General features: G+C 28.0%; 1 protein-coding gene across 19 annotated transcripts in view; it reads left to right on the top strand.

Annotated features, from left to right (window-relative positions):
• The window catches only part of LOC107453525 (potassium voltage-gated channel subfamily KQT member 1), a 443886-nt gene that overhangs the window by 420399 nt on the left and 7908 nt on the right, over window positions 1-15579 (top strand). For all 19 annotated transcript variants that reach the window (XM_071181310.2, XM_071181312.2, XM_071181301.2 and 16 more), the window contains one exon: window positions 3139-3212. In XM_071181310.2, the coding sequence (XP_071037411.1) occupies window positions 3139-3212 (74 nt within the window). The remainder of the gene's footprint in view (window positions 1-3138; window positions 3213-15579) is intronic.

The following is a 15579-nucleotide window of genomic DNA, read 5'->3' as shown; positions in this document are numbered from 1 at the left end:
AATATATGGTATTTAAGGCATTCCATTTGGACTTTTTTTTTCTGTTCATAACTGTTTACCGGAAATTCTTGTTTTCAAAATTATAGTGCTAAAGACCGCGCATTTAGTGGAAAATACAAAACGGTAAAGGAAAATTAACCAAATAAATGGTTTCTTTACTCATGCTCTAAAGTATCATGGAAAAATTTCCAATTTTTGTGACATTTAACAATTTTATCACATAATATAACACCATATTTTATTGTTAACTTTGCAAAAATCATTGCCAAAGCGAACCAGAAATACGGTAAATTTTACCGTATTCTAGTAGCTTTTAGATCATCCTTTTTATCTCTGTGTATTCATACTTCTTGACCTAGCATAATACCTAAAACCCATAAAACGGCATTTATAGTTGTGAAATGACATTACTTGCTATATAATGCTCAAACAATTTTGTGCAAAATTTACATAGACGTTTAGAAAATTGTGTATTGTGGACAGTATTTTTTACACGTTGATTGTTCTATGGCGCATGTAAGCAACTGGCTATGGTAGAATGCACGTAAAGGCATGAAACTTTTATTGTCTTTTATCAGCATGTCTATTACCTGGACTTATGTTTATAAATATATATATATATATATATATATATATATATTTCTTATATTGTGCATGTTATCTCTATTTGTTCTGTTCTCTTTTCATCAAAAATATATAAAATAATTACTGGCATCTTTTTCACAGTTTTTAGAATAGATAATTTGATATTAACTGAAAAATATCTACTTTATTTGAATGTATTTTTTGTCTATGTTTCTGCTTTTTTTTTCTCTTTCAAATGCATGGTTTTTGCATGCTTATAGTTATATTTCTTGTTTGTATTTCCCAAACAAATATCGAATTGTATAGTTAATAAAAATAAGAGTCTATTTAACCGTTTAACCTCAGAAATTAAATAGTTTTTCGAACTCTAAAGTATTGAAAATAGTAAAATTTATGTAATAAATTATTGTATCAACTAAGAGATTGTTGAAAACACTGCTGTATACAGAAAGTACAGAAGCAGTATAATGAAAGAAATATCCACTTGGCTTAAATACAAAAGTACTACCACGTGTTCAATAACATCGTTTATAATATGCTTTCATAAAATTGTATTCGTTCCTTTTTTCACGAAAAAGAATAAGAACCTCAAATAGAGTTGTAATCATCTAGTTTCCTGCTTTTGATATGTCATGATTTATTATGATACGAATATAATTATTTAATTGATCATCAACACACTAAACCTACCAATAATACCAAGAAATAGAATCCTCACCAAAAAAAAGTGTTTTTTTCTATTGAATTATCAAGTGAAAGTCATGCGCGTTTATCTAAGAAAAATCTGCAGCAAGCAAGTATTTCAAACAAAAATAGGTACCATGCACAAGAATTTTTACGAAAAATCAATATCAGATTGAACTATCAAGTTAAGGTCACAAGACTTTAATTTATAGAAATCTGCATCCCAAAATCCCACACTTCAACAAAAAAAAAATGGTTTCCAGTACACACCGAAATCAAGCATCACTGGCAGCGGTCAATGAGTGGATGAGTGACCCCTTTGATTAGCCTGCGAAAAAACAAAGGATACGGGGTATCGATCCTTGTTTAACTGTATTACATTAAGTGCTTGATTTTGAGTGCAGGTCATCAGTCTACCAAAGTGGGGAAGCCATCCCCTCTGCAGAGGATCAAAAACATGATGGTATGTTGTCGGAACATCCTCGGGGATGTTTCACAAACCATCGCCATTAGCCTCTGGTGTGACGGTTATTAAGTACTGCTACTACTAAAATGCATGAATTAGTATTTTCCTATATTTATTTAAAAACATTTTTTACAGTTATTTTTACCAAAAATAAACATCAGATTAAATAATCAATTAAAAGTACGAAATATTTATTTAAAGAAATCTGCTATCCAAGAGTGATGTTTAAAGTATATAGAAAGAAATATTTTAAGACGTCCAGGTTTCAAAAGAAATGGTTAAGACAATTCTTAAGTTTTTAAAAACAAAATACAAATTGTTTTAGAAGCAAATTAAATTACAAAGTAATGTGAGGTAAATAGTGCTAGGTAAAAAAGAATAAAAGCTTTTTTTGAGAAGAAATTAAACTTAATGTGTATAGGTAAATAATTATGAAAAAGCACTTGAAACCTAGATTTAATTTTTCAAAGTAATAATGCTCATTATTCTTAGTGCATTGATACAATTTCAAAATATTCCTCACATTCTGAGCAATAACCCTAATACGTCTACCCCTAAGCACAAAAATCCATCTCAGCATGGACTATACAAAACTATTCACCATATATAGTACGAAGAATTGAGAACTGATTAAATATCTAGGATAAATTTAAATTTTAAATTACTTATTATTTATTATTAGTTCCTTAATATTTTTTCTTATTATGTAGAAGTGACTTTACATAACTTACTTTAATTAAAGTTTTTTTTTATAAATTTAGATTACTTTTGTTATAAGCTACATCATTTCCTTAATTTCTTATACCTTTTTAAATTTGTAATTTTCATAAATATGATTTCTGTTACATTTTTGAATATCACAATTTCATTTTTACAAAGAAAAACGTTATGTAGCCATTTACTACTTTAATTTCAAATTTCACCTGCTTTTTCAAACCTCCTGGTCATAAAGTTTTCGCAAACCAGTAAGAAAATATAATCCGAATTCGTCTCCATTTGTTTCTGATGCAAAAATAAGGATGCTTCGCATGCAATTTTAAAAAAATGACCTTCTGATTGTTTTCATATACCATAATGTTAAATTTGTCAAAAACTTATGATAAGTGTATAAATTATTGTCCTAATATTAACTTATTTAATACAATAATGACGTACTTTTTTTTGCTTTAAACTGGTTTCGTGAATGTAGTTATTTATGTGTAAAGATTTCCTAAACCATTTCTAATATTGTTCCTTTTGATTGCCAAATTTAAAAAGTCCCATGCATGATTAATGTATTATGGTTAGTTTGTTTATTGAAACTTTAGTTGATATATTTGTATTTTGAGTGATTTTAAACTTGCTTTAAAATAAAATATGTAACATTTTTTTTAAAAAAAATTAAATTTGGAATACTTTTTCAGATGAGGAGCCTGAGGAGCCTAGACTTGCGATTTTGACAAAACAACATAAAAATGCCATTCGTGCTTTGAGAAAAGTATGTAATTTTCAAGTTCAACTGATAATTTTGTGCAAATAGATAGAAAATTTTAGTTATCATAATATTAAAAAGACAAAGAATGCTAGTTATTACGATATATTAAATGCGTCTTTTCAAATGAATGTACCACCGTGCACATGTACGTGTACTCGTAAATCTGTGGAATCGAAAGTCCTGCGGTCTTTCGTTGACCGGTACCATAGGTACAGGGATCTTGAGAAATATTTCTTCCACTTCAGATCTATGTCTAAATTGAGGAAGTGGCCTGACAAAATTGTGATGGTATGTCTTCGGATTATCCTTAGGGATGTTTTCCAGACCGTCACCAATAGTCCATTGTGCAGCTCTAATGCAGCTTAAATAAAGTACTTACCTACCTCAAATGGTGGTTGGTTGGCGTCGTATCCTCTATTGAATCATATTTCAAGGTGTGCTTGAATAGTTTTTGTGATTTCTATGGCATTAAAAGAATACAAATCCTCTTCTGTGGGGTAGTTCAAGAGGTGAAGGCCTGCAGACCTCAAATGGACAAATCAAAATAAAAATAAAAAGGAACTTCTTTATTACTTTTGATTTTTGCAATCGTAACTAGTACACTGTAAGAAATTCCCGGATCAAAATAACAATAATAAGTACCGGCAATCAGAGTGCTGGTATTTTTTACCATGATATCCATTTTTACCGGATGATGTTACGGAAGAAAAAAATCTGATAAGCCATGATTTTTACATTAATAATTACCGTAAAATCACTGAATCACCGTTATTATATAAATGTTACTGAAGAAATTACGGTCTATTATTTTACGGAAAAAATGCATTTTACGGATGGAGCAACCAAAGTGCCGGTACTTTATACCGTAATTTGAGGTGGAATTTTTTACTGTGTATGTGGTGAGTAGATTGGGTTCCAGTCACCTACAAAAATACGATCTTAATGGTTTGAGGGGCTAAACTTAAATATGCTAAAATATTTGTGCAGACCATATTTTATATCATAAAATCAGACACAAAAAGATACTTTTTTCTGAACAAACATGACCTTTTCGACGAATTTGGATTTTTAATGCTCAAGATAAGCCTCGTTTTGGAGACCATGGTACCAAATATTTAAACAGGAGTGTAGTTATAAGTTTGGGCTCCTGAATGATAATTTTTTTCTCGCATCATAATGCAAAAAAAAAAAAAAAAAAAAAAAAAACATTTTTAAACTTTCATTTCTCTAAAACTATTTGATCGACTCCGTTCAAATTTTTAGTTTCATCATTTAAAATTACATTGCTTATTTAATGAAAAAATTTGTATCCCCGATAATTCAAAAATGTCTTTCTATATAGATAAATCGTAAGGGCCTCAATACTGTAAAAATTTCCGGATAAAATTACGGTATGAAGTACCGGCACTTAGGGTGCATCATCCATAAAATCCATTTTACCGTTAAATCCATTGATACCGAAAAATATTATATAGTATTTTTTACAGTGATCTTTATTTAATTAGAGTGATTTGGTGATTTTATGGTAATTATTACTGAAAAAATTAAGGTTAATCAGATTTTTTTGATCCCTAACATGTAGCGGTAAAAAGTACTTGCATCTCGAGTGACTATACTTTTTACCGTAATTTGATAAGGATTTTTTTACAGTGCACTGCACTAGCTTAAGATTGACTCATCCTTTAACCTTGTCGTGAATAACTGTTACAAACTTACAACAGTTAAGGAAATATTTTATTATCTGAAAAGCGTTATTGGTCAAATCCTAGTATAGTTTACACGGATGGTGCGATTTTTAAAAATGCCGCCAATTCCAAAATAACGCTTTGACGCTTGTCACCATATTCCAAATTGCAAATGCAAAATGGCTAAAAAGCAATAACCCACTAAATCTCGCCAAATCAACAACTACTGATTGCGAACTTTATCGCCCATTAAACATCACCGAAGTCACCAAAACCACCGTGTGATGTGTACTAGGATCAATATAACTGATCCTCAATCGAACCATAAAAGCCCCTTGGTTTTGATAATTCAAGATGGGATACCACATTTATATACGTCAAATAATCATTGAACACAATTATTTTGCATTTTTTAAACAATATGCCTGCCTTTCTCTCTTTTAAGGAATTTGAGTAACAATTATTATGTAACGGGTCAACAATCATTCTTTTTAAAATTATTGCTTAAAAAAATATGCAGTTGAATACACCGACAGAAGTTTTTAATGAAATCCTATCTCTCATTCGAATTTATGAATACTTAAAATTACACTGTTTAAGCTTTAGAAAATTTTCATTGCAGTAAAAATGTTTTATTTAGTGAAGATCGAATGTAAGTAAAGTTTCGATAATAAAGAAGATCTTTTGAAAATTTAAGTGCCAAGGATACACTCTTCTTCATCGAAAGCTTTAGTTTCAATTCTATTTATCAAACCTGATATTGGAAGGAAATAAGGAATATTTGTTAAATATGTGAACTTATATTATATCTTTCAGTCATAAAACTCAGAATTTCCCAATTCATTCCCAGCTAAAAAAGGTCACATAAACATTAATTTGCGAATTAACAATTAATGTTAATGAAAAAGTTTTTTTCTGGTACTAATTATATCTTTTTACTAAGTAAAAGATGAAAATCCTTCTTCAAACTATTTCCTTGAATTATCTTTAATCAATTTCCTAAGAATATTTTAGTTTTATAAAAAATTATAATAATATATTAAAATTAAAAAAATATTTAATTAAAATTCTCTCTTAGATTTATTTTGACAGCTCATTTAGTTTTAATGCATGTTAATTAAAAAAAATGGTATTAGTAATTTACTTGTTTAGTTATACTATTTTATTTAGTTACACTTTTCAGTTATACTATTTATTTATTTAAAGAAAATAGCATTTTAATTCCCAACCAGATTAACTTAATTTTTCATTATCTGAATCAATATAAATTTTTTCTCTGATTATTTGGTGTCTAATAATGTTTTAATGAGTGCTGATAATTAAATTCCAAATAAATAATGCATTTACTCAGAATTTCCCAATTCATTCCCAGCTAAAAAAGGTCACATAAACATTAATTTGCGAATTAACAATTAATGTTAATGAAAAAGTTTTTTTCTGGTACTAATTATATCTTTTTACTAAGTAAAAGATGAAAATCCTTCTTCAAACTATTTCCTTGAATTATCTTTAATCAATTTCCTAAGAATATTTTAGTTTTATAAAAAATTATAATAATATATTAAAATTAAAAAAATATTTAATTAAAATTCTCTCTTAGATTTATTTTGACAGCTCATTTAGTTTTAATGCATGTTAATTAAAAAAAATGGTATTAGTAATTTACTTGTTTAGTTATACTATTTTATTTAGTTACACTTTTCAGTTATACTATTTATTTATTTAAAGAAAATAGCATTTTAATTCCCAACCAGATTAACTTAATTTTTCATTATCTGAATCAATATAAATTTTTTCTCTGATTATTTGGTGTCTAATAATGTTTTAATGAGTGCTGATAATTAAATTCCAAATAAATAATGCATTTACTCAGAATTTCCCAATTCATTCCCAGCTAAAAAAGGTCACATAAACATTAATTTGCGAATTAACAATTAATGTTAATGAAAAAGTTTTTTTCTGGTACTAATTATATCTTTTTACTAAGTAAAAGATGAAAATCCTTCTTCAAACTATTTCCTTGAATTATCTTTAATCAATTTCCTAAGAATATTTTAGTTTTATAAAAAATTATAATAATATATTAAAATTAAAAAAATATTTAATTAAAATTCTCTCTTAGATTTATTTTGACAGCTCATTTAGTTTTAATGCATGTTAATTAAAAAAAATGGTATTAGTAATTTACTTGTTTAGTTATACTATTTTATTTAGTTACACTTTTCAGTTATACTATTTATTTATTTAAAGAAAATAGCATTTTAATTCCCAACCAGATTAACTTAATTTTTCATTATCTGAATCAATATAAATTTTTTCTCTGATTATTTGGTGTCTAATAATGTTTTAATGAGTGCTGATAATTAAATTCCAAATAAATAATGCATTTACTCAGAATTTCCCAATTCATTCCCAGCTAAAAAAGGTCACATAAACATTAATTTGCGAATTAACAATTAATGTTAATGAAAAAGTTTTTTTCTGGTACTAATTATATCTTTTTACTAAGTAAAAGATGAAAATCCTTCTTCAAACTATTTCCTTGAATTATCTTTAATCAATTTCCTAAGAATATTTTAGTTTTATAAAAAATTATAATAATATATTAAAATTAAAAAAATATTTAATTAAAATTCTCTCTTAGATTTATTTTGACAGCTCATTTAGTTTTAATGCATGTTAATTAAAAAAAATGGTATTAGTAATTTACTTGTTTAGTTATACTATTTTATTTAGTTACACTTTTCAGTTATACTATTTATTTATTTAAAGAAAATAGCATTTTAATTCCCAACCAGATTAACTTAATTTTTCATTATCTGAATCAATATAAATTTTTTCTCTGATTATTTGGTGTCTAATAATGTTTTAATGAGTGCTGATAATTAAATTCCAAATAAATAATGCATTTACTCAGAATTTCCCAATTCATTCCCAGCTAAAAAAGGTCACATAAACATTAATTTGCGAATTAACAATTAATGTTAATGAAAAAGTTTTTTTCTGGTACTAATTATATCTTTTTACTAAGTAAAAGATGAAAATCCTTCTTCAAACTATTTCCTTGAATTATCTTTAATCAATTTCCTAAGAATATTTTAGTTTTATAAAAAATTATAATAATATATTAAAATTAAAAAAATATTTAATTAAAATTCTCTCTTAGATTTATTTTGACAGCTCATTTAGTTTTAATGCATATTAATTAAAAAAAATGGTATTAGTAATTTACTTGTTTAGTTATACTATTTTATTTAGTTACACTTTTCAGTTATACTATTTATTTATTTAAAGAAAATAGCATTTTAATTCCCAACCAGATTAACTTAATTTTTCATTATCTGAATCAATATAAATTTTTTCTCTGATTATTTGGTGTCTAATAATGTTTTAATGAGTGCTGATAATTAAATTCCAAATAAATAATGCATTTTAAGCACTTCTTTTAGCTTATTGGTTAATCCAGAAGATTTTTTAAAGAGACATACGCTGTTTTTTGGAGTAGGTTGATTGCTATTATAGCATAAAATTAAAGCACAGTGCCTAATTTAATTGCATTATGATGCAAAATAACTGCGATTCAACTTATATGAAACGGTTAAAATTTAACACCTCATTGAAGTTGTACAGAGTGGCACCGTAATCATTCATGGCACCAATATTATGGTTAAACTGTATCGAATCTGATAATATACATATTTACATGGTTACATGACATGGTTTTCCGAAGCTCTTTCACTAAGGAAAATAAAAAAGGCCACAGTTTTAGTGCTTTACATTTGAAATAAAACTGTAATTTTAAACTATACATACCATTTTGTGGTCAAGAAATTATCTGGGCAATTGAATGGACAAATAACTAATATTTCAAAAGTTACTAAACTTTCTTAAAAATCGCCAGTTTGAAAAAAATTTCCCCCTAATTGAAAACTATCAAAATCAACTGACTTATTCTCAGTTTTTGAAAATTATGAGCTCAGATACTGCAACATTGGAGCAAAGCCTTGATGGCTTAGGGTGGTGTTTCCCAAAGTGTGGTACACTTAGCCCCAGGGGTACGGGAACAGTTTATCGGGGGTACGTGTTCTTATGCGAAATATCTTGCAACAAATGAAAATTTTTAAAAATTTTATTTATAAACAATGCTAGCCATTAAAATTTACGATCACGTATTTTTCTATTGGCTATTTTTTGCAGAGTTAACAGTTAATAATTAGTGGTGTCAATAGCCAGTTGTGATTTTCAACTTTATTCCAGATTCTAAAAATGAATGTATTTTTAAAAAAATACATTCATATTTTCATTAGCGATACACAGCGTTACGAAAAAATTAGAAAGGATACACAAAGTTCATAAGTTAGGGAAGCACTGGCTCAGCGGATAGAGCGTTCGCCTTCCAATGAGGTAAACTGGGTTTGAATCCAGACGATGGCTGGTCGATACGAATTCCGTATCTGGCTTCCACCGGTAGACGGATCATGGGTTAGAATCCCCTTGCCGTCAGGCTAACCATGGGATGTTTTAGTGGTTTTCCTCTCCATGTAACACAAATACGGGTTAGTTCGACCAAAAAGTCCTCCACGAAGGCAAATTTCTCCCAATACTTGATCCAGGAGTTCACTCGTCTATATGGATTGGGTTCAAAATTACAACACTACGGAGTTGAACATTAGTAGTCATAAACCCAAAAAAATTGGGTTGGCAGTTTAACGACGGTCATAAAATGAAATAAAAAACATTGGGGTAAGTTTTTAATTATTATAAAATTAGACGCTTTTTATTTTCATAAAACTGTGACTTGTCTCCATATTGACGTTTTGAGGCACTTAGAATAAGTATAGAAAGCGCTGGTTAGAGACTTGACCTAACAGTCATAATTGACTGTTGCAAACTCACGGTAGTTAAAAAATAGCATATTATTTGCAAAAAAATCATCGTTTCACATGACGACGAAGCCTTTATTGAACAATATCCTTAGTGAAACCATCCTTATAAACAATCATAGTTTGAAAACTCATACAACTAGGCATGTTCGTCTGAAACCTTATGCAAGTTGGTTGATGTACTAAGTTTATGCTACATCCTTACACCATTTTCATTTGAATTTATTAAAATACTTCTACTAATTATGAGAAACGCTGTGTTTAGTCATTTTTTTAAAACATATTTCCATGTGCTGTTGGGAAAAAAATCAGGCATTGCTTTTGTCACATTAGATTTTGATAAAATAATTGGAACGAAGTAAATTAAAACTTTAAAATAATTGGGTACAACTACTCATTTCTATGCCAAATCAAGCTTGTTATGCTTCCATTGTCAAAAGAATCGGAGAAAAATAAGAATTATTTCATTGAACTATTGTCCTTCGTTTAACCTCTGACCTATCCTTTTTTGATATCCTTATCCTCTTAAGTGTTTATCCCGAAAAAGGACTTATTATTTCTTTATGCTATCTTTCTTCTCTTCGATCTTCTTCTTTTATAACTGAAGAACTTTTCGGACAAAGAACATGACTAGAAGGCATATCTGATATTATGTCATGCATCAATCTTTTATTCGAATTAAGATATATGGTGAAGTATACTTTTTTTTCAACCAATAAAAGCAGTGATTAATGTCTTTAAAAAACGCAGAAATTAAAACTTAGATTATTGAATCTCTTTATAGAATTTGAAATAATTATTTATTAAGGCAAGAAGTGAAAGATAATCTAATCTATACTTGAAGTTTTGAATATGAATCTCTCTATCTATATATAATATAAGAAGAGAGTGAAACGATAACAAATAGCCAATCACACAACACTTGCGGTTAGTAACGCACAAAACAGCCTTTAAAAATTACGAACGCATGTGTTTGAAAAGGTATAAGTTTTAATAATGCTGCTTGTTAAAATGTTACAACTAAACTTGCCATCTAAAGCTGAGTGGCGATTTTTATTTCATTTTGAATAATGGTGTCAGAGTTTTCCATTGTTGTCCGTGTATTTCTATTGGCCGAAAAATCACGAGGTAGGATCCAGTTTTTCCTCATTCATTTCAATATTGTTTTGGTTGTGATCAGCATAAAATTAACAATAGTCGTAAAGGTAATGTTTTCCTTTAAATATTTTTGTATCCCGAATTTAAACTTATTTTCCAGTACTGCTATTATTAGCGAAAATATTTAATTATGGTTGTGAACTCATCAAATTTGTTTGAACAGTATAATGTTATAAGAATATAAATGTTATTTTAAAAGATGATTACTTCGAAAAATCACTTCTGTTCACCAAGAGATGTAAATGTTTATAATACTAATAGATAGTAATATTTGGACGTGGGAACTAGAGGCACAAGCGTAAGCAAACAGAATTCCTTTTAGTACATATATGTTAAGTGAATAATTTTAACTTTAAAAGAAAAACTGTTTTCTGCCAAGAAAAGACAATTATTGCGAAGCATTCATCGGGGTTGGTGAGCGGCAGCGGACAGAGGATATATATATATATATATATATATATATATATATATATATATATATATATATATATATATATATATATATATATATATATATATATATATTCTTGATTCTAGACAACGGGACGAAATTAGTTTTCATTCACTTCCGCTTGTTATGGATTAGGGGAAATAGTTTACAATCGGAGACCCCCCTCATTATTGGCGATTTGCAAATAAACAAACATACATGCAAATAAACCAAGAACCAATCACATGAAAGTGAACAAGATTTACGGTAGCCCGAAGGTGACGTCATTAAAAGCAAAGACCACGACACGAAGTATATCGTGATAACCAGAAACGGGATTTCAACAAAACGGAACGAAAATTATCTCCAAACCAAAAGGGAACTCCCGACTCTACGCTAGAGCTGAATTGGGTAACATAGATTTTTTATGAGAAGATTCTAAATAATTAATTTTACTCAAAATTTCACTGTTAAAGATACATATTATTAATAAAATGACAATTAGTTTAAGGACAATATTTTAATATCTGGCTGCTGTCGTGTCTATTCAAATTTCCGTTTAATAATTAAGATGGCGTGCAAAACAACAATGGATTCTCTACAATGTCGTGCAAAAGTCTCGGCAATGTAATTTTTGTAACTTTTTTTAAATTTTTGTTTGTTTAAATATATGAAAACGAATATATTTTATTCTATTTATTATCTTAATCTAATTTTAATCATTTGGCATTACTATTTATTTAATGTTATATGTATAAATATTTGTGCAATTAAAAAAATATTTTTGTAAAATACTTCAATACTTTCGTATGGAGCCATTTTTTAAGAATTTCTTGTTAGACTTGGTACAATTAGTACAATGTCACCATGCTGGCGTGTATATTGCTGGCCCTGGATACGTAGATTTTACGTATACTGGATTTGTATGTAGTCTAGGGCTTTAGTCTTAACTATCTTTGTCATAATCATTCAGTTTGTAATAATGAAACAATTACTTTTGGTGCGTATATTTAGAGTATAAATTAAACATTATAGAGTATAATATGTATAATTTATAGTCTAAATGTACTATATTTGAAACAAAAATAAAATTATAGGAAAAATTCTTCTCGTCAAATTTCGCCCTTATTATTAATTGGAAAATTAACTGCACAACGTGATTTTATAGCTAATCACCGTGCTGAATAAAATTTAAATGTAAAACTGAAAGTGGTAGAGCATAAGAAACTGTAGAAAGTAAGAATCGTATAATAAAACGAAAATCAATTAAAAGCAAATTTATGAATGTGGGACGTCCAGAAAATTGAAACTCAATTGCTCCAGAGCTAAGCGATGAACAGGTTATAAGCCGCAGTACTGTTACAAGCCGTTTATGCAATATTATATTGTATGAATGAATAGCGGTAAAGAAGCCATTTAAAACAAAATACCAAATGGCCAGATAATAGTTTGACAAATGCTTGAACTGTACTTTCTAAAATTTGAAAAAAATATATTTTTCCGATGAATTTAAATTCAGTTCGATTTATTTGAGAGTGATGCAGGATGCATATTCAATATCCAACTGCAACAAAATAAAATGATGTCACATAGCAAACCTCTACTATCGAAATAATCGCAATGATATGGTTCGGGGTGTCTCTTTTTATTTGTTTCTTCTCAAATACTCCGACTATCAGGTTAAATTTCATGTATCGAGTTATTTTGCAAAACAGTCTTCTGGCGTATACAGACCAAAGATGCTCCAAAATTGGACGCTTCAGTAAGACGACAACTCAGCTCGTGAAGAAAAGGTTTGCACGTAACAATATTGTTACAGTTATATTAACAATATTGTAATAATACAGTTACCGTGTCAGCTTCCAGACCTCACTTTCACAGGACATCTGTTTGTAGAAGCTTCAGCTCTTTTTAAGAAAACTTATTCGTAGCTTTACAACGGGAATAAGATCAAATTCCATTCATGAGTATTAATAGCCATCATGAATCTATGCCGCTTCGTTGTACTGCTTTGATTGCAGCAAAAATCATGGCTATAAAAGCATTAACTATCAGTTTTATATTATATTAGAATTCGATCCTTTTTTTAAGTTTTTATAAAAGCTTTAAACTCTTTAATTTAAAAATAAATAAATAAATAAATAAAATAAAAATTCTGCCGAATGCTTTTAATTTCGAGAATATTTAACTTTATTTTAAAATATAAAAAAATTTGGAATTCGAATATTAAAAGTGTTTACAAATATTTATCTATGCATAATGATAAATAAATAACTGTGTGAATTTGTTTTAATTTTATTACAATAATAAATAAAAATTATTTGCCTTTTCATAATTTAAACAGCCAAAATGCAACTGAAAAAACTTGTAAAAAAATATAGTGACTTGAAATGCTTGCACGCTACTCAATATAATTCATTTCATCATTTTATTTTACATAAAAATGCATAATAATTTAATATACACTTAGATAACATTGAGTTTTTTTAGTCTAATTCTAATTACCGGTTATTATTTGTCATTTGAAAATAAGTGACACTTACTGTTTGTTGCTTAACATTTTCACTAGCGAAAATTGACATGTTTTTAAGAAATTTAGTTTATATTAATTTAAGTTATTTGGTTGTTTATTTTGGAATATAAATATCCTTTGTATCAAATGAAGAAGCTCATTTATCATGTTTACTAAAACCGTGCAGAGTTATTGTACCGATGTTATTGATGACGCTACTGATGATTTAATATACTGATTGATTCTTTTAAAAGGTTTTAAAAATAAAACAGTCTGTTCAACGGTGGGTACTACTTAATGTAAATGGTGTGAAATCGCATTTTAATCTTCTTTTGTTATTGCATCATTTTTATAAGTTCCTGCTTTATATAATGTCAATTCACATTCGCTTTGTGAAAAGAGTCTTGTAACATAAGAAAAAATAAATGGTAGAAATTTATTTGCGCAAATATGATTTAAAAAAATTTTTTTTAACTATATATTACAATAATAATTTCCAGAGCGTAAGAAAAAAAGGAGAAAAGGATCATATTTTGTTTAATTCTATTATTTATTGTTGTTACACTTATATATTTATTTTTTGATATTTATTTTTATTGTTATTTTTAAGATCCACCTTGTAGAGATTACAAAAATGATTTAAAACTGGCTAAAAGATACACTTTTAAATTCATTTGCCTTTCTTAAGAAATTTGCATGTTTTATTGTGGGAAGATAAGCAATTTTTATTCATATATTGTTAGGAAATTCATCTAAGGCGAAATTTATGTGGTCATAAACAATATCAAATAGAATATCATTCTTAGCAACCTTTTGTACTTAATCCAATCGCCAACTCTGAAAAAACTATACTGAACACGTGTTTTTTAATTAGAATAATTCCTGATATCGTATTTGCTTATGATAAAATTTAGAAAAATGAAGAAGCTTTAATCCGTTAGCTAGGTACCAGAGGCAGTTATAAGAAAATCACTGATGTGTATCAAGTATATAAATAGGTACAAATCAACAATTAAGCTTTTTATAATTGGATACTAGCAAACGTCGTCATACGATAATCAGTTAATCAAGCTAGACACACACTCGTGACGTCACTTGCAAGTATCCATTTACATCTTCTCCGAAAATTAATTCAGTGTGGTAATGATCCCTATCCTTAAAGCTGCAACGTTAATTCGCCATGCACAACCACGTGATTAGACTCACCCATGTGGTTAGTTGTAGCTCTCAATTAAAACCATTATTAACTTCTAACTAAATATTCTCATTTTTTAATCTCATTGGAATCAGCTAGGTTACTCAGTTTTCAGTTAAATGCATACTTAGGTTGTAAGCTTATTCACGTTAAACGTATTCATGCATGAGTCGTAATTTAATAAGAATATTCATACTACATACGTTAAGATTACTTACATTATAAGATTATAAGGAAAAATATTAAATATTTGAAGGGAAAACAATATTTTATTTTTTACTATTTACTATAATCCATAAGAGTTTTTTTTTTCTCTAACCCTTTTCTCCTAATACAATTTTCGTAGATGTACATTTCATGAGGCAAAGAAAATTTATAAAAGATTTGTGCATTTGTCCTAATTTATCTCGTAGCATTACTTGGTGATTTGAATGATGGATTAGAAGTCATTTACTTTGAAAGCAATCTATTACTGTCGACAATGAGTTCTATTTGTCTTTTAGGAAT

Source organism: Parasteatoda tepidariorum, chromosome 8 (genome assembly GCF_982258835.1).
Source record: "Parasteatoda tepidariorum strain Cologne lab strain chromosome 8, Ptep-v5.0, whole genome shotgun sequence".
Classification (NCBI taxonomy): Eukaryota; Metazoa; Arthropoda; class Arachnida; order Araneae; family Theridiidae; genus Parasteatoda; species Parasteatoda tepidariorum.
This window is presented reverse-complemented; position numbering and strand designations above follow the sequence as displayed.